Below are 27,642 nucleotides of genomic sequence, written 5' to 3' on the forward strand. Positions count from 1 at the left end.
TGAAGTGGGTTAAGTGTGCTTACCTCTATTTCTCTCATGCTGAAGATTTCCACCCCACACTTTTTGCCACGCTGCACAAGATCCGTGCCAAAAGACTCCATGATAACAATGGTGTTGAGTATTGGAGTTTCCCCTTTTTCCACGCTGGTTAGCAGAAGTTTGGCCTTGTCAGGTTTGTCACAGAAAACCAATGACAGGTCAGCTGGTGAAAGAGAAGCACAGTATAAATATGACAAGTTACGTTTAGACTAGATCCATACATATTTCAGGAGATGGTAATGGAAGACTTCTGAAGAAGGCTACAGTTCCGCCCTCAGTCAGCTCTGCCATCACACGTGCAGCTGCTGAAACTGGCCTACCTTTGTTCACAATATATGTAATTGCTTCCGTTCCCAGTGTATCATAGAGTGGCACCACCACCATGGAGAATGCATAGCATCCCTGTTCAATGATAACCCACTGCACAAGAAAGAAAATATGGAAGTCACTATGTGTTTGCTTACCATAACAGACCCAAGACAGACTCATATTTGGATTTTAACAAGGAAGCTAACAGGAGAGAGCTCATCTGAGCAAGTCTTTCTAAAAAAAAAAAAAAAAAAGTGGCAGTTTATATAATTTGTTTACTTAGAAGACCTACTGAATTTTTATCGGTAGAAGGAGGAAAGGAAAAAAAAATAAGAAATAAGGAGCTATGGGAAAGAATCCAATCCAATAAAATTCAGCCCTGCCCCTAGGAGTAATTTTAAGCACTTCTGAAAAAACAGTTAACATTAACTGTCTCCTTAGTTTACCTATTAACAGAAAGACTTTGAGTAAGGGTACAGTATTTTTTCCTTGGTTTTAGGTTAGAGGTAGCCAAAGCCTTCAATACTCTGTATTACTATGGTATATGAATCAGTGAAGGGCTTGCTCATGTCTTGCCACGCATTAAATTTATTTACACAGAGTATTCTTAACTCTACATTACCTGCATCTCATTTGATGGCCAGACATGCAACATAGGCAGTTAAACTGAAGTCTTTTAGAAAGCCAGCCCCAGAAAGTTCCTCAGCATTTCTCAAGACTAACCATTCTTCTTTAAAGGAATTTAATCTGAAGACTTCTATAAAAAAAACAATTATATCCCTGCAAACTGCTATAAGTAGGATTTGCCTGCTAACGAGTGCAGTACTCAAATAGAATAGATATTGCAGCCTTATTTTGTGTGATGCAAGCTGGCAATGCTTTATAGAAAGCCTGATTTCATTCAAAGTACCATTAAGATAAGATAGTGATGCAAGTCTTTCTGGATAGTATTTGTTTGGTATAGTTTGTAAACAACTAGCTACACCAAAATACAGAGTAGCATGCGACTCCTGAAAGGGGAGCCTCTGGACACACAAAGAGGCCAGTATAACTGGAACATTTCAGTTTTTCCCCATCAAAAAGTGACAAAAATTCTCAGACACAGTACATTTAGTCAGTTCCAGTGACACGAACAAAACAACGTCTTTAAAAATTATCAGAACTTACAATTCAACAAGCGTTGCATTAACAAGAGTGCCTGTTTCTCTTCCCCACCCCTAGACTTTGTCACACTTTCCAGTGTTTTTGTAGGACACTAGCCAGTTTCCTCACCCTCGTATGATGACAAACTTAAATATCATTCAGCTGGTTATTCCATATAGTATCTAACACAGAAGCTATGTTAAAGTTGCTAAACCTCAGTTTTACAAAGGGGCAAGTTTCCTAAAGTTCTCTACTGACTGAGACAGCCTTAAATGCAGGGAATTTTTCTGAAAGTATTTAAGCAATAGGCAAGTTGTACGCCTCTTATCCAAAAAGACTTCTTATAAAGCTAGTACAAGGCCAGATAACAGGTAACTAGACTTTCATGAAGATGTTAGACATACTGGTAAGTCTAAGCAGGCACACCTATACCAGCCATGAAAGGATCCACTGAGTATTTCTTCCTAGATAGCATCCACCTCTAAGTGTAAGAAGGGGGCACCTGTATTGCCCTTCAGCAGCCTGAAGTTTAGTAGTTATTTTAATAGAGTGAGGGTCTACTACAGTGGACTTCAAAAGCTGCATACAGCGATAAAAGCTTCTGTTGCAGCCTCCATTCTCAATACAACTTTATTTTCTGGACTACAAAGACATTTTACTTCCATTTTTGCTCCTAAAGTTAAGAGTATTTAAATACCAATATCAAACCTTGACACTCGAGATCTCTCTCAAAGCCCAAGCCAGCAACTAGTACTGACAACAGTCTGAAAGCTTCAGTTTGCTTTCTGATGTGGCTCTGATCTTGAATTAAGGGACACTATCTCAGTGTCCTGTTTTCTCAATCCAGAACAACTTCCTTGCTTGTGGAAGAGATGATCTGTTTTCCAGTTACAAAAACAGAAAGTAGTATTTTTATTTCTAAATCCAAGCTTGGTTTTTAGTGACTATTTAAGCAAGTAACATGCTAGGATTTTCCCCATTAGGGGATTTCCCCATTTTTTCCCTGAACTGACAAATGTGAATCATTTCACACCCAAAAAAACCAACTTCACATAATCTCCTGTCTGGATTAGCGATTATGTTGGAGATGTCACAACACCCATCCAGTACTTTTCAGCAGGGAAAATCCCAGATTTATAATTGCTGGTTTAAACAAGTCTTTCCAGCTCATTCCAGACCCAACTCAAAGCCTGCTGGAGCAATGCAACTCAAGCACATTTTGTCTCTGTGATCCAAATGCAGACCACGTTACCGTGCTCTCCTTCAGAAAACGCACTGACCCAGCAGTTGAGGACTATAGGTCTATAGAGAAACAGTTCAAACTGGCACAACACTAACACCTGGCTCCCTTTTTTACTTCCAGTTCCTAATGTTACAAGCACAGGAGACTGAACTGCAGAGTCTGTAATACCAGGTCATTTAACAACCTCCTAGTTGGAGATATCCCAGCCTTTTTAATTACAGAAATAAAACTGTAGCTGTTAGAACTGGAATTCCAGCAGGAAAATCCCAGCAGCAAACTACTACAGACTGAAGAGTCTGGAAAAAGTATTTTTCTTCATCTGTACAAGGCTAGAGTTAGGGTTTTTTTTGTGGTGTAGGTTGGGAGAGGAGGAATGGGGTGAAGGTCACTCGTCACACAGCTTGCATTTTAATGACAGCAGAGAAGGCTCAGTGACAAACTGAAATGAGAAGAAATCCAACAGCAAGCTGTTGTCCAGCATGACCGAGACACTGATACAACTTATAACCCTGTCAACACTGTAGATGGCTCCAGATAATGGCATCCAGCTGGGAAATTTATCAAGAGGGACAGCATATTTTTGACAAAATTTAAGAACTAGTCTCCTGTGTTAATACAGATTTGGATTGAACTAGCTTAGCGCAGCAAGTACTAGCTTCAGCTACTAAGCACATAAACATAGGTTAGAAAAATTCAGTCCTATAATACAGATTTAATAAACAAGTCTAGAGAAAAAATATTTCCTTTTTCATAACATTTTTAGAAACAGCAATTTGGAACAACTTCTGGGTTAAAATGGATACACTAGCTAATCAATCTAAATCTCCCCACAGTTCTCAGGTTCATAACATCATTTTGCTTTGTCAGGTGATCATCTTTATGTCACTTTCTTTAGTCTTTCTGTCCCTTTATTAAACTACAATTAATTTTCAATTTTTGCTTTCATCAGCAGTTCTCCTTCCCAGAATCTTTGTGCCCAGAGCTTCTGGCAGAGATAGAACTATCACCTTTAGCCATTTTCTATTTGTCCAAGTATTTAATCGTTAAGTGTTTCTTTGTGTTTTGAAGGGTTTAAACACCTCCTTGTGATTTCCAACCACTTTAAATTACCTTGTACTCTAACATCACTTTTTATGATAAAGCAAGTGATGATTACATTCACCAAGTACCACACTAGCTTCCCATTAAACAGGCATCCTCTATAAACTGGAAAGGAAAGAGAATTAGTTAAGTTCTTCTGGATTTCCCGATTCTCTTCTTGCTCTCCAGCCTTCTGCATTCAGCTCTGGGAGCAAAAAAACAATGTAAGACACCAACACTTGTGTCAATCATCAGTTTTGGTTCTTAGCTGAAGATGCCATGTCTATGGTTTGTGAGTCTACAATACCAGCCTGTAACCTTTTCCCAACACCAAATGCACTCGTAGTAGCGAAGATCAGTACACTGCCAAAAAGCAACAGATATAGGAGTGGCCACTTCTACAGCAGCTAGGCCACCAAGATACACACTGTCAATTAAATTACCTCAGGTCTGTTTTGTGAGAAGATTCCTACATATTGAACATGAGATGGTTTGAAGCCTCGATGGAGCAATGCAGAGCCCACACACTCAGCTCTGTCTAAAACCTAGAGAGGCAAGTAAAGACAGAAGACAAAAACCAAAAAGAGAGCAAGCTCATCAGTATATAACCTTCAACATTATTTTACTTTAAGTCTTACAAAAAACCCCAAACCAATAATTATTATGAAGTAAAACAATTTTGGATGCCCTCTGTGACTTTGATAACTTGAATACTGCAGTGCAATTACACCACGTGGATTGTAGGTACTATACTTACACTTAATACGCAGCAGAAGAGACATTCCAGCTTGACTTGAAAGTGTTAAGTGTAAGCTTAAGTCTTAAGCCCACATACACAGAAAAGGCTGTTTTATCTGTATTAAACCCTAGAAGTGACCCTAGAATGATTCGTCATTATATTTCTGCTCAGTCACAAGTACTACATATGCCATCCTTCTGCTTCATTCAGTGCCTATGGGAATAGCATTTTTCCCTTCAAAAAGTGTAAGAATAATAAGGCAAAACCCAGCTAGTTCTACAAACACAGCTTGGGAAGGCAACTTCCTAAATTCTTTCCATACAGCACATGACCTGAATCCATGTTAGCCACATGATTCAAACTGCAAAGCTTTATTAAAGAGAGGTTGCACTTTACATGTGCCCAGCAAAATCACCTTGAAAAAAAGTGAGGTCTGATACACCCAAAAGGCGTTTAATGACCTTAACAGTATGCAGCAGGAGAGGTTTATGCAAATTTGAAGACAATAACTGCTTAAATCAGGAACAACCTGAAAGTGTACAGCTGTTAAAGCATTTGCATAAAGTATTTTTAGCAATCACGAAGGAGCATGCTGCTAGTTAGAAGCCTAACACCCTATCCAGCCATCATTCAGCACTGTGGAGACACATTGTCAAGAAGCACAAGCAACATCTGTAGACAGAACTTTGCCCGGTGTAAAATGACACTTTCAGAAGCAAACATCTGAAGTAGCAGCAGTCAGAGTCCCTGAATACTACTTCAAAGGTGCAGCCACAGTGTCCAAGCTCTAAACATCAGCAATGAGGTGTTGAAAGCTGCCAAGGTAACTCAAAAAATTCTGAAATAAAACTGTTAATAAACAAAGTGAAGGAGATACTCTTCTCCACCTTGCACATATTTGAGGCTGTTCCTTTAAGATGCTGTAATAGGAACTAGAACCTTTCTGCAATATTCTTCTACTATTTTAAGACATCTACAAATGATTAAGATTTGTTATATTGCATTACTGGACGTTGTAACAATGGTCTCAGCAAGCAAAAGCATTAAGTTAGACAGACTACTTACTTCTTTATAGGAGATCCACTCATACGGCTGGTTTGGTTTTCTAACACCTAGACATGGACCATTATCTAAAAAAGATAACCAAAAGTTAATCAAAGTTCAACCCCTGACTCCTCTGTCCTGACACCACACTAACCACACTCTCAGTGTTAAGCATCTAGATTTTTTGCAGACAGCTTCAGAAGGCAAACTTTTTTATTATTATTTTTTAGAGGGGAGACAAGGAGGGAAGCTGGGGCAGGACAGAGGCAACAAGGTTAGTTTAGGCTAAGGAGCACAGCACTGACTTCATTCACACAACTCTGCTTCAAAGAGATCACAGTTAAATCTGCCTTCAAGAATGCTCACTTAATACATTTTTATTGTTAGGTAGACATCCCCTATCCCCAACTCCACTTCAAGAGAGCCCAGACCTTTAGTTCTATACATTATTTTTGAAAATATTGATTTCAATTTTAGACTTACTTGATACTTGCACACCCCTTTGGAAGATATCATAAGCTGTCCTCACATCATCGTAGTAGCAAACCAACAGTTCATCACTGTTAAGAAGAGATGACCTTCGAGCATGCTCACCACCCTAAGAAAACCAATTAGGAAGGTTAGACACATTTGGTTATAAATTAATTTCCTGAAGGAATAAAATCACCTTATCTAAGTTTAGTTACGAGCCTTGGCAAATTCTGCTTGAGACAACTGTTCCTTTTCACCACCAGAGGAGAGATCTCTGCAAGGTTTCCTAAGACATCATTGAAAGAATCAGACTGCTCCCTGCATTACTAAAAACCTGTCAGGCAAAGTCTCACTCCTCAGCTACCTACAATACGCAGAACCAATGAGAACAACAGAACACCCTTTGACAGCCCTTACTAGACACACAGGTTTTCTTAAGAAAAGTTTTACTCTATTATTGCAGGATATAGCATAATTAATTCCATCAAGCTTTCTAAATCACTCCAGCCTCAGAGCTCTCTAGATACAATATTAATGCTAAGATCCTAATCTACTTTTCCAATTAAGATTACAAAACATAATCACGCTTCAAACTATGGTTTCAAAGTCTAAAGGATTTTAAGGGTGGCCAACAACACCCTAAACAAGTGTTTTCATAAGTAAAATACTCCATTGCAGATTCAATTGGATTAAAGGACTCAATTTTTTAATTCCAGCTTGCAAAAAAAGGTTTCCTCCTGATCTCTAGTTAGAGGCAGTCAAGACAGTACTACCTTGAAGATTAAAATCACCATTTTTCAGCAGGTAAGCATTTATATAGGCTACAATTGGAAGTCGATACAAGAATTTAGTAGTTCATAGTTTTAACATCACCTTTTTTAGATTAACTGATGAAATAATCTCATTTTCTATCAATCAAGTTTCACAAATTGCAGTTATGCAAGTACTATTGGACCACAGTTATTGGGTCCTACAAGCAAGTTCTTCGCAGGGAGGGCCTAGTGGTTAAACAAAGGGTCTTGGGTAAACTTTGCATAAGATTCCCTCTCTTATCAGTGGTTGTAGTCAACACCTGGCTCTTTCACAAGTCAAATCCTGGACTAACTAAATCTGTGCCTGAATTGTCCATCATCCACAATGTCAAAAACCTATTCATATGCAATCATAGGCCCTCCCCAGCCATTGGCTTATTTTCCTGTTTTCAAACTATTCTGGAAGACCAGAAAACACCTGTTCCACGCAGAAGCTAGATAACCTCCGGTTTATCTGCAGAAGATGTCATATTGCCCACATCCACAGAAAGGAGGTAGCACATTATAAAGGCACAGAGAGAAAAGAAATATTTCAACACTGAAACAAGTCTAACTTGTTTTAGCAAAACACCAAGCCTAATGCAGTGCTTGCCACTCCTTTGACAGTGAGCAGAAACTTACATTGTGAACGTGACCCAGAACAAGTTAATGACTGGCTTACCTCTGAAAGTTTGTAACATTAGAAACTCAAGAGCATACTTGCACTCAGACCAACATCTACCCTATACGAAATTAACAGATCACTAGCACATGCCTCCACCTGGAAATAAAAACAAGACTGCTTGCTTTATTGGACTGGTTTCATAGATCTTTGATAACCAAGGTCAGCCTCTAGATTTTCCCAGTTTTACCACCTCCGCAGCTAACCTGAGAAAGATCACAGAACCTGGTTTGCAACCACAGTTGTAGGTAAAGTCAACAAGTACAATGTATCACATGCACCATGTTTGATGTGCTACAATTCATGTTTCAAGTGACATATAATATTCTAAGCCATTCCTTGGTAACAGTCAAGAAATACTTGTTTGACTCATCTGAGCTACTGCTGTTTTGTTTACATGCCCTATTACACAGCACCACAAAAGCAGTTTTTGCAGAGCCTAAGGCACTAACCAAATTTGAGGATGAGGATTATCAGACAGACGGCATACTGCTTCGATACAACACTGACTGAACTGTCCTGAAAAAAAACAACCAACCACAAAACTCTGTAATAGGCTACTACTAAAAAGACCCCATCAGTTCTCATGATTTTTAGTAAAGGAAAACACAACTAATGTGGGGTTTTGCTTACCCAATTCTTTTTTTCCCCCACAGTAGAATTAAGTGAACTTCTAACAGCCCTAGAGTAAGAGTTTTTTCTGAAAAACACCCAGCTCCCTGGGCTAAGACCATCATGAGCTCAATGTTATTCTTCAGAGATGCAGTGACTATGCTGAAGGTCATTTAGATGCCGCCTTATGCTCTCAGTTTGAACTCATCTACTAGACAATACTATAGTATCGGTCCACATTTTGCTTGAGAGTAGCAAGAATGGCTGTTTTAAGAACATGCCCAAAGGGTCCTTATCCAGAATATTGGTCAATATCAGGGAAAGGTCTCTTTGCTGCAAACTTTTCTAAAAATCCCTGGTCACTACAACCACCAAACATCTGAATCTCAGGACTGGAATGTTTCACTGATTTCACAAAAGTTATTTTAATGGGATCTAACAGATCTGTCCAGTACAAAGGTAAGCACTCAAAAGGGTTGCCAGTTTTACCAAAGTGTTCTTAAAGGAGCCAGGAAATAAAATCTGATTAACACAACAGCCTCTGGTTACACGTGGAAGGCATCCCTTGCAGCAGCTCAGTGAGTTGCAGGAAACTGACCCACTACATAACAAACGCTGGACATGAAGTAAAAACTTGGCATTGGTTCAGAATAGCAGCAGCTGAAGGAAACAGATTTATTCTACAGAGGCTTATATTACTCTGTCAGTGCCTGTTTGGGTCGCATAACAGGATAGTTGCTTTTGTTCAAGCCTTGGGTTTGCTTCTTGCTGACACAGGCTGCTCAGGATTAGCAGTAAGGTCAAGACACACTATTGGTTCCACCACGCCTCTGAGGCAAGAGACCCAATTTCTATTTTCCCAAGATGGAAAGTATACTGTAAGTGGTGCTTAGGTCACCAACATGTATATTCTGAGTAGCAAGAAATACAAACTAGTCTTCAAACCAGCCATATAATTTAATAATTTTAAGCATGCCGATCCCTAGGTAAGCACACAACAGCTAAAATTCCTAACTTAATCGGGAGGGGGGGAAGTCAGCATCACAAATCCGAACTCTTACTACTAGAAAATGCTGACACCCTAGTGTTTATTTATATCCTATCCTCCTACATGCTTTAGCAGAACTGGAGCCAAACAGAAGTATTTGGGTTTTTAAAGCAAGATTTAATATATCTGACAGGCATACACTTGCATTCAAATCAATAGCCAAAGCTGTTCAGCTATTGCATGACTGGAATGCTGTCATGGACGACTACGTACTTTTTAGGAAAGACAGGCCAGCAAGCCGAGGTGGTAGAGTCGCTCTTTATGTGAGGAAGCAACCAGAATGCATCCAGCTCACCCTAGGGGGTGGATGCAGAACAGGTTGAGAGCTTATGGGTAATGATTAAGGGGCAGGCCAACATGTGGGACACTGTTGCGGGACTTTATGACAGGCCACCTGATAAGGAAGTCAACGAGGCCTTCTACAGACAATTGGAGGTAGCTTCATGATCACAGGCTCTGGTTCCCAAGGAAGACTGATATCTGCTGGAAAGACAACACAGTTAGGCACATGCAGTCCAGGAGGCTCCTGCAGAGCACTGACGGTAACTTTGACACAGGTGGTAGAAGCACCAACAAGGCAATGTGTGTTCCTGGACACTGTAGTCACAAACAAAGGACTGGTTGAGGATGTGAAGGCTGGGGGGCAGCCTTGGCTGCAGTGACCATGACATGGTGGAGCTCAGGATCCTGCATGAAGGAAGCAGGGTAGTAAGTAGAACTGCAACCCTGACTTCAGAAGAGCTAATTTCGGCCACTTCCACAGGATTCCTCCAGGAAGGTCCTTGGTTAGGGCTTTAGAAAGTAGGCGAGTTCAAGGCAACTGGCTAATATTCAAGCATCACCTCCTACAAGCTCAAGATAGGTGCATTCCTATGACTAAGATCAAGCAAAAGGGGCAGGAGGCCTGCATGGATGAGCAAACACCTTCTGGCAAACCTCAGAAGGAAGCTTACAGGATGTAGAAAAGGGACAGGCCACTTGGGAGGAATACAGGCATGGTATCAGAACATGCAGTGAAGCAATGAGAAAGGCTAAGATCCATTTGGAATTAAATCTGGCAAGGGATATCAAGGACTACAGTACATGAATAGCAAAAGGATGACTAGGGAAAATGTGGGCCCACTGCTGAATGAGGTGGGTGCCCTGGTGACAAAAGGACCCAGAGAAGGTGGGGTTCCTGAACGTTGCCTTTGCTCCAGTCTTTACTGCCCAGGCCGGCCTTCAGGTTTCCCAGACCCTGGGGGCAAGAGAGGGAGTCCAGAGAAAGGAAGACTTTCCCTTGGTTGAGGAGGATCACACGACAGATCACTTGAGCAAAACCAACACCCACAAATCCATGGGCCCCAATGGGATGCACCCCTGAGTGCTGAGGGAGCTGGCAGCTGCTATTGCCCAGCCACTCTCCATCATCTCTGAAAGGTCATGGAGGACAGGAGGGGTGCCTGAGGACTGGAGGAAAGCCAGTGTCACTCCAGTCTTCAAAAAGTTCAAGGACAACACAGGAAACTACAGGCCCGTCAGCCTCACCTCTGTCCCTGGAGAGGTGATAGAACAGGTCATCCTGGAGGTCATCGCCAAGCATGTGGAGGAAAAGAAGGTCATCAGGGACAGTCAAAGTGGATTCACCGAGGGTAGTTCATGCCTGACCAACCTGATAGCCTTCTGTGATGGAATGACTGGCTGGGTAGACAAGGGGAGAGCGGTGGATGTTGTCTGCCTTGACCTCAGCAAGGCTTTTGCCACTGTCTCCCACAACACCCTCACAGGTAAGCTCAGGCAGCGTGGGTTAGACGAGGGGACAGTGGGGTGCGTTGAGAACTGGCAGAACGGCAGAGCTCAGAGGGCCGTGATCAGGGGCGCAGAGCCCAGCTGGGAGCCTGTAGCCAGCGGTGCTCCCCAGGGTCAGTGCTGGGTCCAGTCCTGGTCAGTCTACTCATCAGTGACCTGGAAGAAGGGACAGAGTGTCCCCTCAGCCAGTTTGCTGATGATACCAAACTGGGAGGAGCGTCCAGTTCAGCAGAAGGCTGCGCTGCCCTTCAGCGAGCCCTGGACAGGCTGGAGAGCTGGGCAGGGAGGAACCTCGTGAAGTTCAACCAAGGCAAGTGTAAGGCCCTGCACCGAGGGAGGAACAACCCCAGGCACCAGCACAGGCTGGGGCTGACCTGCTGGGGGGCAGCTCTGCGGAGAAGGACCTGGGAGTCCTGGGGGACAGCAGGTTGCCCATGAGCCAGCAGTGTGCCCTGGTGGCCGAGAAGGCCAATGGTACCATCCTGGGGTGCATTTGGAGAGGCATGGCCAGCAGGTCGAGGGGGGTGATCTTCCCCCTCTACTCTGCCCTGGGGAGGTCACACCTGGAGTGCTGTGTCCAGTTCTGGGCTCCCCAGTTCAAGAGAGACAGGGAACTGCTGGAGAGGGGCCAGCAGAGGTCTTCAAAGAAGATCAGTGGTCTGGAGCATAGGACTAATGCCCTATTTCTACCATTAACGTAGCACAAGTCTCAGCAATACAGTCTCACACTAGTCAGACTTTATTTAGAATTGCTCTTCATTAGTCCCTTGTCAGTAGGAGGGGAGACAAGATTAAAGTGGATCCTGAGAGATTTTCACCTTACCTCTGAGAAGATCCCCTGAAGAGAGATCAGGTTGGGAGCTCTGAAGACAAGAGGGTTTCTTTCAGTGAAACCTAACTGTAGTATGTATACTTTAAAGATCATACTCCGTATCTTTTCATCATGGTATCTACTCTATAAGAGCTGATACTCTCAGTAACTCTCCATACCGATATTCAACTAAGTGTGCAATCTTTACATTCATTCAGTGATGGTTAAAAAGGATCACTGGGTCCTGGCTTACCAAATCGAAGCTTTCCAGAGATGGGAAGTGATGTATAACAGAAATAAATAGGATCCTTTTCCCTCCCATATAACGTTATGAAGATTTATTACCAGAACGTGTAGAAACCCTACTCCAGTCACCAACTTCATCTAACTTTGTTAGAGGCCAAGGAAATAAGTCACAAGTAAGAATTAACAGAAGCTTGTTTATAGTTCAAAACTGTTACCATTAATGAACAGGTAGATTAGATACCAGAACAGTAGAGAAGAGGAAATTACCTTCTGCCATGTCTTTTTTGAGGCACATTGCTTACTCCCCAAGTCTTTTAATATTGTATTGCTAAGCCAGAAAAAAAACAACGTTGACATAATTTGAGAGCAATATTTGATACTTTTCTTCTGTAGAAGTGACAATAAGTGACATAGCTGAACACATGTATAAGAGAATGCAGGTAAGTGAAATTCTAAACAAAATGCAGTGAGAAACTGAATCCCAAATGCTGTATTACACTCATTACCGTTGTCATAAGAGTATCAGTTCTAACAGGCACTTGAAACTTGCTTCAAAACATACATTCTCATTTGATTAGTTTGGTACAGTTTACAACATTACATTAAGGGCTATATCTGCACTGTCAATAAACAAAGCTGGATAGATCTTGCTCATTCCAATGTGTTCTCAAAATCTGAGCTCTTCTTTCCAAGACATGCTAATATGCTCAGCTGGTTTTTATTTGAGTTTTACTACTGTTCATCCATCTTCCCATTAAAATGCATTTTCTAAAGAGGCAATGAAAAATAATGCTGTTATACCTATCTTGCTCTGATCAAAGAGACGATGGTAATTAGTACAACATGGATCAATGATGCATTAAGTAGTTTAGTGAAGTCTCATGCTACCAAACAACGATTTCAATCACAGAATTCAGCAGCGATGAGCTATTTCATGGTAAAGGCAATGAACTGAGACTGCTGTCAAGAATCTCAGATAAGCAAGCAATTTGTCACTGGTTTTATGGCCAGTTAAGAGTCACTATTTTACTGTCTTCTAATACAAAGCTCCCCAAATTTGCTGAAGTCTATACTGACTAGTAAGGCCCTCCACAGCTGGAAAGCTTTCACTGCTAGGTAATTCCAGCCACCAAAACAGGCTGCTCTACAAGATTATTCTATCCACTACATGGCTGCTGTCAGGATGGGAAAAGATCACCAAGATAAGCAAAATCTGACCTCTGGATCCTTACTCTACACGTGTTACTTGACAAGAGGCATTTTTGGCAATTATCACATTGCCAGAGCATATTTGTTTCCCCTTTGTGTACTTCTAACAGCAGACCATTACTTGCTATAGTAACATGACCTGTCAGCAAGCTTACTGGATACCATACTGGGAAGATGATCTGAAAATAAATGGCACTAACTAAACTTTTGAATGGAGGGGCCAACTAATGCTTTATTCTTCAATCTCAGTATCATGAAACATGGCAAAGGAAGTGCCTAATTTGAGACCATGACAGGAATCTGCTTTGCTAAATTTCATGAAAATTACATGCTGTAGATTCCAAACTGCTCTGCCACATTCATTTCATCAGTTTGTAGTCACGTTACTCTTAAGCACAAGAAACCATCTTAATTGCATTTGATACAGGACAACCAGATGCAGTATATCCACACAGAAGAATGCTATAAAGGGAGAATTTAGTTGCAAGTATGTGTGCAAAAATATACAGTGGTAGTTTCTGACTATCAATGAAAGATACTGCCAGCCTTACAATCCTACATTTAGTAAGTATCTCCCTTGAAGATTACAGCCTTTCAAAGCAGTCTCCTTCCTTCAAAAGGAGGAAGCACCTTGTGCAGCCTGAAGAAATACAGAGGCACTCTTGAAAGAATAAAGTAACGGTAAAATCTTGACTCTGCAGTGAACAGGGGAATTGATATAACTGCTGCTGCTCAGGAAACCCCAGCCATGTAATCAGTTGTCTATATTTGCTTCTAAGCAACAGTTACTCCCAGTCAGACTGTTTCCATATTTGACTTCACTATGAAAAAAGCACCACCCAATAGCAACTCTGTCTGCCTCTAAACAGCACAAGATAAAAACTAAGCATACCCAGAGTTTAGCAGGTGGTTGCTTTAATTTCAACTTACTCCATGGCTGGGATCTCTTTGCAGGACTAATATATTATTCCGCAGATCATCTAAGGACAATTAGTACCACCTTCATGCTTGTAACCGAATACAAAGTCTCATCTGTCAGCTATTATAAGCTATATATAACAGAAAAGTACTAGCCTAATCAGTATACAGCAGCATACATACTCTGACCCCAAGACCTAATTTAATAGGTCATCAGCTAAACACGTGGCCAGGAATTGAAAACACACTGTGCCAATTCTAACGGGCACAGGTTTCCTGCCACCAGTCAGATCAGAAGCTCAGTTTTCTCAGCACAAAGACTTGCTCTCCCGTGCTAGTTACTACCACTATAACTTCAATCCGGTTTTCAAATTTGAAAAGCCAAAAAAACCCGAGAGTTCAAGCCACATTTCAGAAAAAAAACACAAGCATGCCCCGAAGTGTATTTCCCACACACTACAAGTTGAGAAACACTCTTATGTTAATCAGTGTTTTGTCTCTCTGAATGCCACCTTTAGGCTTCAAAATCCATCAAGTGACACTTACCTCTACTTCCACAGACTGCATTGCTAAATCACATGGTGGTTTTAGTGCTTTTGGTCTTGTTGCATACCAGTAGGTTGTGAGAGCTGCGAAAGCACCGAAGCCCATCAGCGTATTTGTTGGAAGGGTGCGCACATACTGTCTGACATCCCCAAGTTCTGGCATTCGTAGGTGTCTAAACAACTCATGTGCTTGCATTGCAGTTCAGTGCAGCTGTCCCAACGCTGGAATCTGGTGATATGAAAGAAAGTTACACACAAAAATCTGAACACACACCCCCCTTGTTGTGGGAGTGATATATCCTACTGGCTTCCCACTAACGAAATAACTTGATCTGCCACTACGCAGGCAATACCTTTAGGCTTATGTGCTGCAATTAAGCAAGCAATTACTGGTTCATAGTCCAGAAAAACAGGTGGGGCTGACAGGAGGTTTCAGAAAAAAGCAAAAGTTTTGTTAAAGGACAGCATTTCACAAGTGCAAAATAAGTAGTTGTACTATAAGACTGTTCAAACAGTGTCAAACAGGGAAGTCTAGGAGACGAAGGGCAGGGCTAAAATGTTAACCTGCCTTGATTAACACAACAAAGAGCATCCTAATCCTGTGGTGGCATAGCAGGAGCAGGATTTTTCATCTCTTAAATCCAGTAAAATAAACTCTCTTTTCTACTCTCCCTTCAATCACACACAGAAAGCTCACTTCAACAAGCTGCCTTCAAAGCTGGTAACCTCCTGTAGCTCCTCTGTGCTAGCAAGCTGCCTATTTCTCCTAGCACCATGCCAGCTATTTATCTCTGGTCATGAGGCAGCCTAAAGCAGCATCTAAGGAGGCCCAAGGCAGAAGTACACAGCAATATAATCAAGCACAGGAAGCACATTTGATTTCTCACGTTCACACAGAAGGAAGAGCTGAAAAAGGCTGCTCCCCGCCAGCACTCGCTGACATGGATATTCCACAGCAAATAACCAGCCACGGAAAAAAGGGATTGCAGTCAGCTCAGCTGGTGCTCTCCTCCACAGCCAAGGTCTCCCGGGACGTTTGTCACATGCCAAACCCACCAGCTCCTGCCCACTGGGTGAGAGGTAAGCAGCAGGCGGCCAGCCTGCCCGTGGCCAATGGCAGCCGGCACCCGGTCACCCCACCGCCCGCTGAAGGGCGGCCGCCAGCCCGGCTGGCAGCGGCGCTCACCGGTGCCTGTCACCACCTCAGCCTCCTGCCATGCCACCCAGGGCCGGCCGACAATGGCTGCTCCCTGGCTGGGGCAGGGGGAAGCAACGCTTTCCTGCTTGCTTGAACAGCAGAGGTGCGTTGACCTAGATAATGTAGTTCTGGCCATTTCCTATGGACAATAAATTTAAACAAATGTCCTAAAGAATGTCAGGATACGTGGTCAAATAGTTAGAACATACTGTGTAACAACACACCACCGCAGGAGACACCAAAATCCAGACAGGCAGAATTATATGCTTATTAGTTTTAAAACCAACCATACCAGGCTAAGGTTTTGCATTTCTATGGGAAAATCTCTAGTTTACAGTCTGCCCTTGAAATCTTTACTGCTGCAATCCGTTATTCAACCAGGCAACACAAGACTTGTCTAGTTCACAAAAAGTCTAACTAGTATTTAGACAAGGATTTGCTAGAGACAGCAAAAAAAGCTATAAAAATTGGTTCAAAGGGCCCACGGTTTCACAATGTTAGCAGAAGGACAGGCTGGAGTAAAGTCATGGATGGGAGCAGTGTCAGGATAGAATCAAGTTCCACCTCTGGAAGGGTCCCAGACCCACAGAGTGCTTCTCAGTCTGCAGGCACTGCCCTTTCCCACCCACTTTCCTCTTGTGGCATAGCCTCAGGGTACAGGGCTGCATCACCTAGATACGCAGTGCAGGGCCGCCCTACAGAAATGCCTTTTGGCTATTTGCATTGTAATACACAGCAGGCTATACTCAAAACCCACAACACATCAGGCTGTAGTAATGGAAGGTAGAGATGAACTGAATATGCTAACAAGGAAACTCTTCACCTTCTCTTGGCATAAAAGTATTAAAAAAAAAAGTGAATTACCGATTTAACAGTTAGGATTACCATACTCTTGCTTTTTATGTATCATCATGCCCATTAGCATTGCAGGCATGAAAACTACCTCAAGTTTTAACATACACAGATGAACAGTAAGAATAAAAAGTAACTCCAGCAAGGAAGTCTTGGCTTGCAAGTTAATTCTGTGTATATGAGGCACCATGTCATGAAACTAGATAAAAGGGGGCTATAAACGTATGTAAGGGCTAGAAGCAAGCTTAGCTTTTCCCTCCTCAAGCCTCACAGTAAACACCTTTGACTTAAAACAAGGCACTTGCTTTTCTCTCTGCATTAGTCATGATGTGTCCTGTGCACACACTACGATTTAGGAAGGCAATGTAATTAGAGATACACTCTTTCAAAAGGCTGTGGTGCTATTACAGCTAACAATAACTGAAGTAAACGTGATCATTTTATTCACGCAAGAGTCCCATTGTAGTCAAGGAGCTGCTATGATTTCAGCCTAGGTGAAAAGCAAAGATACACCCACCACTACTTTTCATTTCCTTGACCAGTTGTTTGTAGAGCAGCCTGTAAACATAAAACCTCTCTTGAGCAGTTATACCACAAGTTATCAGTTACTTAATGGTATGTTTTACTGCTTAGGTTTATATTGAGGGATAACATTTTTTTATTATACCTTCTGCCTCATCAGCACAAAAACCAAGGTTAGGACAGAGTTTTCTGCCGGACTAAGCAATTCCTAGCTTTGACACCATCTGCAAGTCCTACCAACTCTCCATTTTCTGGATTTAAGACAAAGCCAAATGCAACAGGGAGAATAAACTCACATTCTTAACATATGTATCCAAACACACCCCATCAAGAAAGAAGGCTTCAATGCCTCTCATCCTTCCTTGATCCATCTCAGTATTTACTTGGCTCATGCTCCAATCACATCAGACATCCAGGGTCTTTACTGTGGCCAGGGAGCGCAGTTCAAAGCCTTTAGATTGAGACACAAAGATCTTCTCGGTGGAGCTAGGATCTTGCTTGCAGTCCTTTTCCTCAAGGAAGGACCCAGCTAAGTCTGTTCACTCAAGAGAAGCAAAAAAGCCATGCTGTCTTCACAGACATGGGGCCTGCGATTGCTTCTCATCCAGACAGGATCTGGACCACAAGGAATAGACTCAGAAGCTCAGACCCAGCGTGAGCCAGGACACAGCAGATTATTATAAGTCACAGCTGGAGACCCAAAGGAAGAAGATCCTTGATAAGAGAAGTACCAGTCTGTGATACTCTGGTTGCTACATATAGCAAAAATCTTAGAGCAGAACGGACAGTGTCTGAGGTCAAAAGCACTTTCCTCAACACAACCAGTAGATCTTTGTTCCCAAGTTTAGAAACAATACCAGACAGATAGAGGAAAGCGGTTTTAATAACAGGGCAAAACTGCTTCAGAGATAACTACCTGTTCCTGGCCACCTCCACAGAAACAGCAGTTCCAAAAATCCAGCCCATGAAAGCATCCCTCTGAACTCATCATACCAATTTGGTTAAGGAGCTCTGTATGGCTGAGACAAAGCCAACTCTCTGCTCACACACACGCACACACCCCCCACAGCACCCAAGACTCATTCTTTACAGCAGAGCCAGTATCTCAAGGCAACGACCCAAGTTGGCAGGACTCTGCCGTTCTTTGCTGCTCCTACTCTCAGTGTACAATGGGCTATTTACAGCCGGCAGCAGCCTGCCTATTGTCTATCCATAGCCAGACATCGTTCGAGTGCAACGGAAGAGAACAGCCATCAGCTTCTGTATTGCTAAGAAAAACAACCCCAAGAACCAACGGCCTCTCTTCCTCTATCCTAATATTTAGATGAACAGCACACTAGCACTGCAGCGGCCTGCCATAAAGGCAGGTCCACTACCTGGTGTAAAATAAGTGGCTGTGTTATTTCTGCAGCCTCTTACAGACAGGAGAAAGCTGCAAGACGAGCTGCCCATCTCTTATTATGGGTAGCATGGCACTAAGATGTTTTCACTAGGATATGCTGGAGTAGGGGATCAGCCACCCGTATAATACCTTTGGGTTATCCCAACAGCTACTTGCCATTGCAGTTTGCTGTTTTCTTACTGTTACAAGTTACGCTACACAGCTCCCACAGATCTCTGTTTTACTTAAGTCTTTCTTCACTCATCCTTTGAAAGAGCAAGTGCAGAACCATATTCTAGCCCCTTTATTGAGTATAAAAGCAGGTGCAACAAAGCTATTAACAAGAGAAATTCTTTTGTCCGAATAAAATACATAATCCTCATCTCAAAGTACATTTACAATCATCTTAAATTTCAGTCAGTCTAACCTGTGCCAGATACACGCTCCTGAAACCTTCTTTGTGCTGGCCAGGCACTCATCTGGTTGTACAGTCACACTAGGGAGGTCGTCTAGCAAAGACCATTTTCCTGGGTTAGTTCTGATACTAGTCCTCAGCTAGATCAACTCTTGTCTGGATGACCAGATAGCCACTAGGTCCCAGGAGGAAAGAGGGCAGCATGGCTGGGGAAAGGGACGGACTGTTGTGATATTACACCTTAAAACATGCAACTCCAAACCCTGCATGCAGGTGCTCCCAGGACTTTCTTCCCCAGCCCTGCAGTCAAGGCAGTAACTTGACCGTCTTGCAACCATCTACGACAGAGCGAAACTAACCAGTAAGGAAACCACAACCACCCTCAAGATACAGCAAAGGAGCATAGGTAATTGAAACCTGAAGGAGGATCCTCCGTTTAAGCTTTGTGTAACACAAATGCAACAGCAAGATGTCACCTGTAGTGCAGCCTGTCATGTCATATAGGACATGACAGTCTCTCCTTAGCCACTAAGGACCTCCCTGAGCAAACCAAGTACTATTGAACAGCCTAATCCACTATTCTGATCTCCTCTTCCACCTACCCCCCACCATAAAAAAAAAAAAAAAAAAAAAGTATCTCATCTTACCCAGAATCACCTAGATCACCCAGCCAGGCTTCAAAGCTATAAATCCTTTTAAAGCAGCAACTGACAGATCAACTTTCCTGCAACAGTAAAAAGGGAGGAACTAAAATAAAAAGCTGTTAGCGAGGAACGCATCCCATTATTCAGAGAGGAATCAGCAGGTCCTTAATATTCACCACCTCCAACCCCTCTTCAGCCCCCCAGTCTGGCTTTGAGCAACCACAGGGCATCATGCAGTGGTTCAGGTTGCCTCTGCTGGTTCAGTTTCTATTCCTGCACTTGGGACAAAGCAGGACTGGAGGGCAGCAGCCTACAAACTGGACTCAGCCCCATCAGCTGGGCCATAGGGATTACTAATAAACAGCAACTGAAGTTAAGACTCTTGCTACAACCTTTAAGGAGCACTACATCTGATATTGATGCACCAACACTGTCTCCATCTACAAGGGGAGTCACAGCCCTGTCCTCAGACATTTGGCTGCAGGCAAATGGAACAGCACCTGGATTCTTGCCTCTTAATGATGTCCAACAAGTAATCTGAGTGCACACCAATGAGGTCACTGGAGTTTATTCAAGTTCAGGAGCTGAACCACATGACAAGAACCTGCTCAATGCCTTTTGTGCAACTACAGTCCTCCTCCAGCAGCGCTTGGCAACCCTGTATATTAAGGAAAAGGTTTTAGTAGGAAGCATTGGTTTGAGACAGTGATCAATTTAAGCTTCCTTTGATGCATGCCCATACATACACAATACCTCACTAAACAGTCTTATCAGTTTCTCATCTTCAAAGGCCACAGAAGATGGTCACAAGTAACTACTTTGCAGCCTATGTTACCATTCATTAGAATTGCACCCCTACAACGGATTTGCAAGTACATCATGACACTACTCTGTTAATTTAACCTCAATCTAAATACAGTTTAGATAAAAAAAATCACCCTACAGAAGCAAACTGCTACAAACTAGCAGCTTTCTTGTGACATTAACAGCTTGAGTAGACCACACCAATTATTCATTCCCTCCCAGGAAAAGGCTACTTATTCAGAAAGCCCAGTATGCAACATCAAGTTCACACATGCTTCAAGCGCTCACCCAAGACTCTGCAAGAATGAGTTTCCTTACTCATACTTCTGTCACCTGAAGTCTAGCAGAAGGCAACCTGGGTCAGGTACACTAAGCCACATTGCATCACACTAGACAGTGTTTACATTCAGAAGGGTGCTTAAAAGAAAACAAACATAACCCTTAGCACTATGAGACTGGACAGATCAGTAAGAACTTAGAAGCAGCAACTGATTCACCAAGTGACCTCCCAACACCAGCATCACAAGAAAGATGACTACAAAGCAACCTCTTGACCTCTGATATTAAGATATCCCTGTTTCCTCTGTGTCAGTGATAGTAAGCAGTTTCTTCTAGCTTTCCTAGGAAACCAATCCATCCTCACCAGGTTATTAACGCAGCCCAGCTGCGGAGGCCAAGTTTTCAAAACAAGGCACATGCAGTATCAAACTAACAAGCTTAAGAGTTCTGGGTTTAAGAACAAAAATTCATACAGAAAGCCAGAAATCTTCTCCAAACAGAACATGATGCATTTCTGCTATAAACCTTAAGGAGTCCAAGTACAAAAAAAATGTTTAAAAGATTTCCTCTAACTCTCTAGAAAACCATGCATGCTGTTTTCAGTCAGTTTTGGACAAGCTACCAGTACTACTAAGATTAAAATCCTAACAAAAAAGGGAATATTTTACTACCATATTTTACTCTCTGTAGCTGAGTAACTCCCAGCATGGAAGGTAGCAAAAAAGAGCAGAAGCCTTGTGTTATTAAGTGTCCTTGTTGCAGGAGCCAGGCAGGATCTGCAGAAACGCAAGCCCCTCATCTGCAGCCAGGGTTCAGCCTACTGCCTGTAAAGGTCAATGTTGTACAGCAGTGCTTCCTTGAGCCACATGGCTTCGTAAGCTCCCACACAAAACCAATGAACAAACGGTCTCCTCTCTTAATTGTGAGGACTTCTGGGGCGTTACCACTGGCTATATTTAACATATTAAAATATTTAACATATCTAAACTTCTAATTTAGCACAGCAGGGAAGTAGGATATGGCAGGCAGTCTATCCATCAGACTACCAGAAGCCAAATTTATCAAGCAATGTACCTCCTTGAGCCAGAATATCTTTCTCCCCCTCTCTACTGCACATTTGAAAAATTTTGTGCCAGTAGCCTTTTTGAGTCTACCTATTTCTACCAAATGTATTATCAGGACTTAGAAAAACAAACCAGAAAACCAACCTACTACTATTTTCTATTGTTCACGTTAGTCAAAGCATTGTTTTCTTGGAGGGGAAAGAAAGAAGAAACCATTTACTCTCTCCCCCACTGGAGATCAACACACCCAGGACAGAGAAAGTATAACCAACCTCTATCTCCTCCAAAAAAAGTCTCATGTGGTATTCATTTCTACTGGAGCAATGAGGTAGGATAATCGGCTAGCTACACAGACTTCACTCAAGAAATAGGAGAGTCACTTACCCAGCTAACCATTTCGAAGTTGTCTTTCCTTCCATTTTGAATTATTTGCTTTGTTTTTTCTATCAATACCAGCCTTGTACTTGCCCTTGAAGCAAAAGGCTACTTGGGGGTTTGCTTTTCAAGAACTGAAGACTTACTTCCAACCTCATGTTGGCAGATTTGTAGTTGCAAACCAGCATCTACCAGATTTAGAAGCTGCCTTTAAAATCCATTATAATCATGCAGTCCACAGAATAGGCCAAGGCCCTTTGCTCAAGACCTTGAATTGAATATGCTACACACAACAGCTACTTATAATTACAAGCTTTAGATTTTCCCCATCAGTCATTTTCATATTCCAATACAAGTGAGCTAGATACTCTTGCAGTTTAGAGAATCAGGTACCAACAATGTGGTTCCATGAAGAACTCAGTTTTTGCATTAGTAATATTGTTGCTGTTGCAAGAGTAAAATAAGTCTTTTTCAGTAAACTCAATAATGCCTTCTTATACTCAGAATTTCTTGACCCAAGAAATCTGATCCAGATCTCTTGAGCTGAGAAATCTCAGCTTGTGAGTTTGAGAGCATGGTCCAAAGCAGACATGCAAATACAAACACTCCGGAGCAGGCTTAGAAAACTCTATGGCTCCCTGTAAAGCAATGTAGATGAAAAAAAAAAAATATCTGCTAATACTGCGTGGAATAGCTGTGGTCTATCTACAGAATCAGAACCATGGGGTTTCTACAGCAGTTTCTTTAGCTGTCACTCCTTCCTATCACAGGACATGACCATCATATCTCAGACCCTCACCCAAGCAAGGCATACGTTTAGATGGATTACTAGGTCCAAGAGGGTGTCTGTAATACCCCAGACAGCTCACCGACATGGCCTTTAGAAATTCAGAAGGCTCCAAGTGTTGCAATTCCTGTTCAACAGGAACGAGAAATGTATGCATCCTAGAACAAAAGCACCGTGTAACCAGGCTAAATCCCCAGCTGTAGCACTGTAAGTCCTACCCAGCAGCAGAGGGGAGGCCTGCAAAGTCAAAGTCGCTCAACCTTCCATTTTAGGCCAGTTTGCCTTACGCTACATTTCCATACACGCTCTCAACCGCTTAAAACGAAAAACAAAAATAAAAGCTGCTTCAAGTGCCTGCTGCATTCGTGCCCGTAAGAACAACCTACTTGAGGACGAGGTCCAAGCAACTAAACATTAAAGCCCTCAGGTCAACACGCAGCACTGCGCTCCCCAGCCTGCTACCTGCTGCTGGGCTGGGCACCCGGGCAGCGCCGGGCTTCGCTGCCCCGACAGCGGCGCCGGCCGCGGCGACCACCCCGCGGCCAGGGTTGTTTATCCCGGGCCGGGCCGTGCCGTGCCGGGGGAGCGGGCAGCGCTGGAGCCCGAACAATGCCCTGCCAGCCGGAGCTGCCGCAGCGCCGGGGGAGGCCGGAGGCAGCCGGCTACGCTTTCCTGAAGGCTTTTGTGCGAGGGGAAGCCGAGCCGGCTCCACGGGGCGCTCATCCCAGCGCGGGGCGGAAGCGAAAACACCGCGACCCCGGGGAGGCAGTCTGAGGGGACCGGCGGCGGGACGGCCCCGCCGGCACCCGCCACCCCTCGCCGCCAACCGCCCGGCCCCGCAGGTGACAGTGGCCGCGCAGGCCGCCCCAGCGCCGCGGAGCCGGGCGGCACCGGCAGGCCCCGGCGAGTCCAGCCCGCCTCGGCGGCGGCCGGGCAGGTTGCGGCCGGCGCGTCCCTGACAGCCGACAGCCCCCAGCCCTGCCCGCCCATCGGCGCGGCCGGGCCCGCAGCCTCGTCCCCCGCCCCGGGCGGCAGCGGCGGTGCCCCCGCGCCCCGCTCACCTCCCGGCGGCGGCGGCAACAACAACCACGGCTGTGCGCGGCTCCCCCGACGCCGCCCTATTTAAGCCGAGCACGGCGGGAGCGGCGTGTGCGTGTGCCGATCCCGCCTCCTCCGCCCGCCCTCCCGCCCGCGCCGCCCGGCGGGCGCTAGGGCCCGGGCCTGCCCCCGCCCCGGCCGCCCCGCCGCGCCTCCCTCCCCGCCCCCGGGCCGGCGGACGGGCTACGGCCGCCACCCCATACCGCTCAGGGCAGCGCTCCGGCGCGCCTGGGGTTGCCACAATAACCCCTACAAAACCGCGGTGGGGGCGGCGGGCACAAACCGGAGCGAAGGCCCGGGGCAGCGAGGCGAGCGCGGGCACGGCGGGGCCGCCGCCTCACGCCGCCTCACACCTCGGCAAGGCCAGATGACAGGGTGCGGGGGGAGCGTCTCTTACGGCTCTGCCCCCGGGGGGAGCGGGCTGCAGGGGCGCGTGTGGCGCTGTGAAGGGGTTTGGGAGAGGACGATGACCTTGCTGCGGGGCGGGGAGTAACCCGCTGGCCGCCGCTGGAGCTGGTCTGTGAGGGGCCCGGCGGTGTGAGGGGCCCGGCGGTGGCAGTGCCCGGCGGTGTGAGGGGACGCGGTGTCAGTGCCCCGAGGGGACGCGCCTGGCCCTGCGCTGCCTCAGCCCCCTCGGCCTGTAAATCATCCGCCCGCGCCTCCTGGGCCCGCTGTGCTGCACGCTCTGCATCGCCATCGTTTCCCGGTGTTTTGTAGGTATTACTTGAGTTATTTTAAGTGTGTGTGGGGGTTAAGGCTATACGCAACATATATAAAATATATACACACAATATATATAAAATATATATATTACGTATAGCCTTAACCCACACACACACTTGAAATAACCGATTTTTTTTTAATATATGTATAAATATTTTGTAAATTATTGGTGGTACCTATATTTTACATAAAGGTAACCGCTGTTTCCTGATGCTTCAGTTCATACTGGATTATGCCAGGCACAGGAGTTCCCGCGAAACGAGGTTTTTAGCAAGGGAACCAGCCCGTGCTCACTGCTTAGCACAAAGGAAGACGGCGCTTGCGAAGCTGCTGATAGCCACCATTTAGCTGCACTTGGGTTGAGGCTGGAGAGAGGCTCGGAAATGCAAAATAAATTCCTTTCTCAGGGAAGGAAAACGGTAACGCATAATCCAGAAGGTCATTTGACCTGACTGCAGCTGCTAACGGGCATGGAGTCCGTAGCAACACTAAAACTATCCCGAGCAAAGCCAGGCGGCGTGGACATGAGCTGCGCTGCCACGGTTGGGCTCTGGTGGTTTGTTCCTATCACACTACACGCCATGCTCACATAGACACAGCCAGACTCTGCCAAGTGGTTTTTGCCTTGGGTCCAGGGTTTTGCATGAAGGAATCAAGCGATGCAGAAATAGACCATCTCAGGCACTGGTGACTTCATGTTTTGTCCCTCTAGGTTCCATCTGCCAGCCACCAAAACTCATTTTGATTTGTTTCTACTATGCTAATTAATCCTTCATTAGCACATTTTCCCCCACATCTGGGTTTCTAAAGGCCATAAACCACATGTTTTAGCCCTCTCTCAGGGAAGCTTCAGTGAACTGAGTTTCTCTTGTCTCTCACTGGAAAGAGGGTTTCTATAAAGTCTCTCTCTTTCCCCCCTACATACCTTTTCATGAATCCTGTCATCAACATGGAATTGCAAAAGTCCCAGCTTCGCAATTTTTAAATAGGCATCTCGCTAGTGCCAGGTATCTACTCCTACTTGACACTCACCAGATTATACATCCAGGGACTATGTTACTCTGAAATTGGCTTTTTTCCAGCTTATCAGAGAAGAGACAGGCTCAGTCTCAACCAAGCTATGTAGAAAAACATATATAGACAACAGGGAAGTAGGAGCTGCTCATAGTCCAATATTGTAATTGCAGATTTTGTCTATCTTACACAGGGGAGGTAACAAACCTGGAGCTCCTGTGGATCGGGGGGGGCTAGGACCCTTTAGCAACTACATACACATTTTTAATTATATTTGAGATGTCACCAACTTTTTTTATCAGTGTACAGGGCATACAGGCTTTAAACCCATTTCACTAGGGAAATCCACTCTCATTAAGTATATCAGATAAATGAAATAATAAATAAAGAGATCCAAAAGGAGTTTCTGGATTTCTTGTTTAAAGGGAACTCCCTGTTTTTTGGGGTTTTTTTTGCCTCTTGTCCTGTCACTGGGCATTGTTGAGAAGGGCCTGCCTCCCTCTTCTTTCCCCCCCAAATAGGTATTTATACACACCAACAAGCATCCCCCCTACCCCCAAGCTTTCCCTTCTTGAGACTGAACAATGCCACATTGCTCAGCCTCGCCTTGTATAATGAAACCTCCAGTCCATTGACCATATTCATGGCCCTTCAACTGGGCTCTCTCCAGTATGTCCCTGTCTCTTTCGTACTGGGGAGCACAGACTGGACACGGTGCTCCAGGTGTGGCTTCCCTAATGATGACTAAAGTCTGCTTGACTGCCTGCGCTTTGGGATGGACCGCTGCTGAGCTTGGAGAAGGCAATCTTTAGAAAAACAACCAGCTTTCTCGGACTCCTCTCCAGCACCATTACATTAACAGGGCAATTATCCTGTAAATAGATTACCCAAAACAGAGCATTTCTATTTCAGCAATCTATGCATATTATAGATTTTTCAGCACAGGTATTTGCTTTTCCCAACAATATTGATACCAAAGTACTGTTCTTATATACGTGCATTGGCTATCATTGACAAAGTAAGTTAAGCGTCTGCCAGGAAAAAAACAACCAACCTCTTAGCTGTGTTGTTTTTATTTTGATTTACAGGGCATGCACATCACTCTACTGAATCAGGTTATCCCACGTGTATCATTTTTATACAAAACAGACTGCCTAGCCTTCTACCATACTGTATCTGCATCTGCTAACACTTGCACGGAATCTCAAGAGAAGAAAACCAAAGAAATGTTATGTAAATAAGCACTTCAAAATGTCTAGCATATATTGCAATTAAAAAACATGACACACTGGGACCGAGGCGCAGGCATAGTTACTTACGTCTTGTCAACCCTCTTCCTAGTGGGAAATGGAATAATGTTTGTTTTGTGTTTGTAATTGTTTCATACACTTGAGAAAGGGAACGTTAAGTCCTGACAGGAAAAGCCAGGGAGCAGGAAGAGGGAGTGGGGTCACTCCATAGCAGGGAGCGAGCAAGGAGCCGAGGGCAACTTCAGCAGAGGCAATGCTCTCCTGGGGGAGCAGTGCCAGGGCACCTGGGCAGGTGGCACCACGGGGGTTTGCCAACAGCCCTGTGCAAGCTGAGGTGACAAGTCAGGGCTGGGGTCCGTGCAGAGACCCAGTGGAGAACAGCAGGATCCAGCACCAGGACTGGAGACAAGGCTGGGACGCATGTCTAGGGCCCATCCAGGAGACGGGGCTGGGCACCAACTACCTGCAATGTTGTCCAGGCTCCATCCAGGGAAATCAAAACAAGAACATGGGAGAGC

At 44.4% G+C, this 27,642-nt stretch overlaps 1 protein-coding gene across 2 annotated transcripts in view; it reads right to left on the reverse strand.

Moving 5' to 3' along the window:
• ACSL1 (acyl-CoA synthetase long chain family member 1) overlaps nucleotides 1–24,241 on the reverse strand; it is a 42,699-nt gene extending 18,458 nt beyond the window's left edge. Inside the window, exons 1-7 of one of the 2 annotated variants that reach the window (XM_080376083.1) lie at nucleotides 24,101–24,241; nucleotides 14,720–14,947; nucleotides 6,081–6,195; nucleotides 5,619–5,683; nucleotides 4,258–4,359; nucleotides 360–459; nucleotides 24–202 (exon numbers count right to left, since the gene is read on the reverse strand). In XM_080376083.1, coding sequence (XP_080232209.1) covers nucleotides 24–202; nucleotides 360–459; nucleotides 4,258–4,359; nucleotides 5,619–5,683; nucleotides 6,081–6,195; nucleotides 14,720–14,914 — 756 coding nt within the window. In that variant the 5' untranslated portion in view covers nucleotides 14,915–14,947; nucleotides 24,101–24,241. Of the gene's footprint in view, nucleotides 1–23; nucleotides 203–359; nucleotides 460–4,257; nucleotides 4,360–5,618; nucleotides 5,684–6,080; nucleotides 6,196–14,719; nucleotides 14,948–19,733; nucleotides 23,972–24,100 lie in introns of those variants that run through there. The other variant, XM_080376084.1, reaches the window with a different exon arrangement.
• Between the last annotated feature and the right edge of the window lie 3,401 nt (nucleotides 24,242–27,642).

This window comes from Falco punctatus (genome assembly GCF_963210335.1).
Source record: "Falco punctatus genome assembly, chromosome: 1".
Taxonomy (NCBI): domain Eukaryota; kingdom Metazoa; phylum Chordata; class Aves; order Falconiformes; family Falconidae; genus Falco; species Falco punctatus.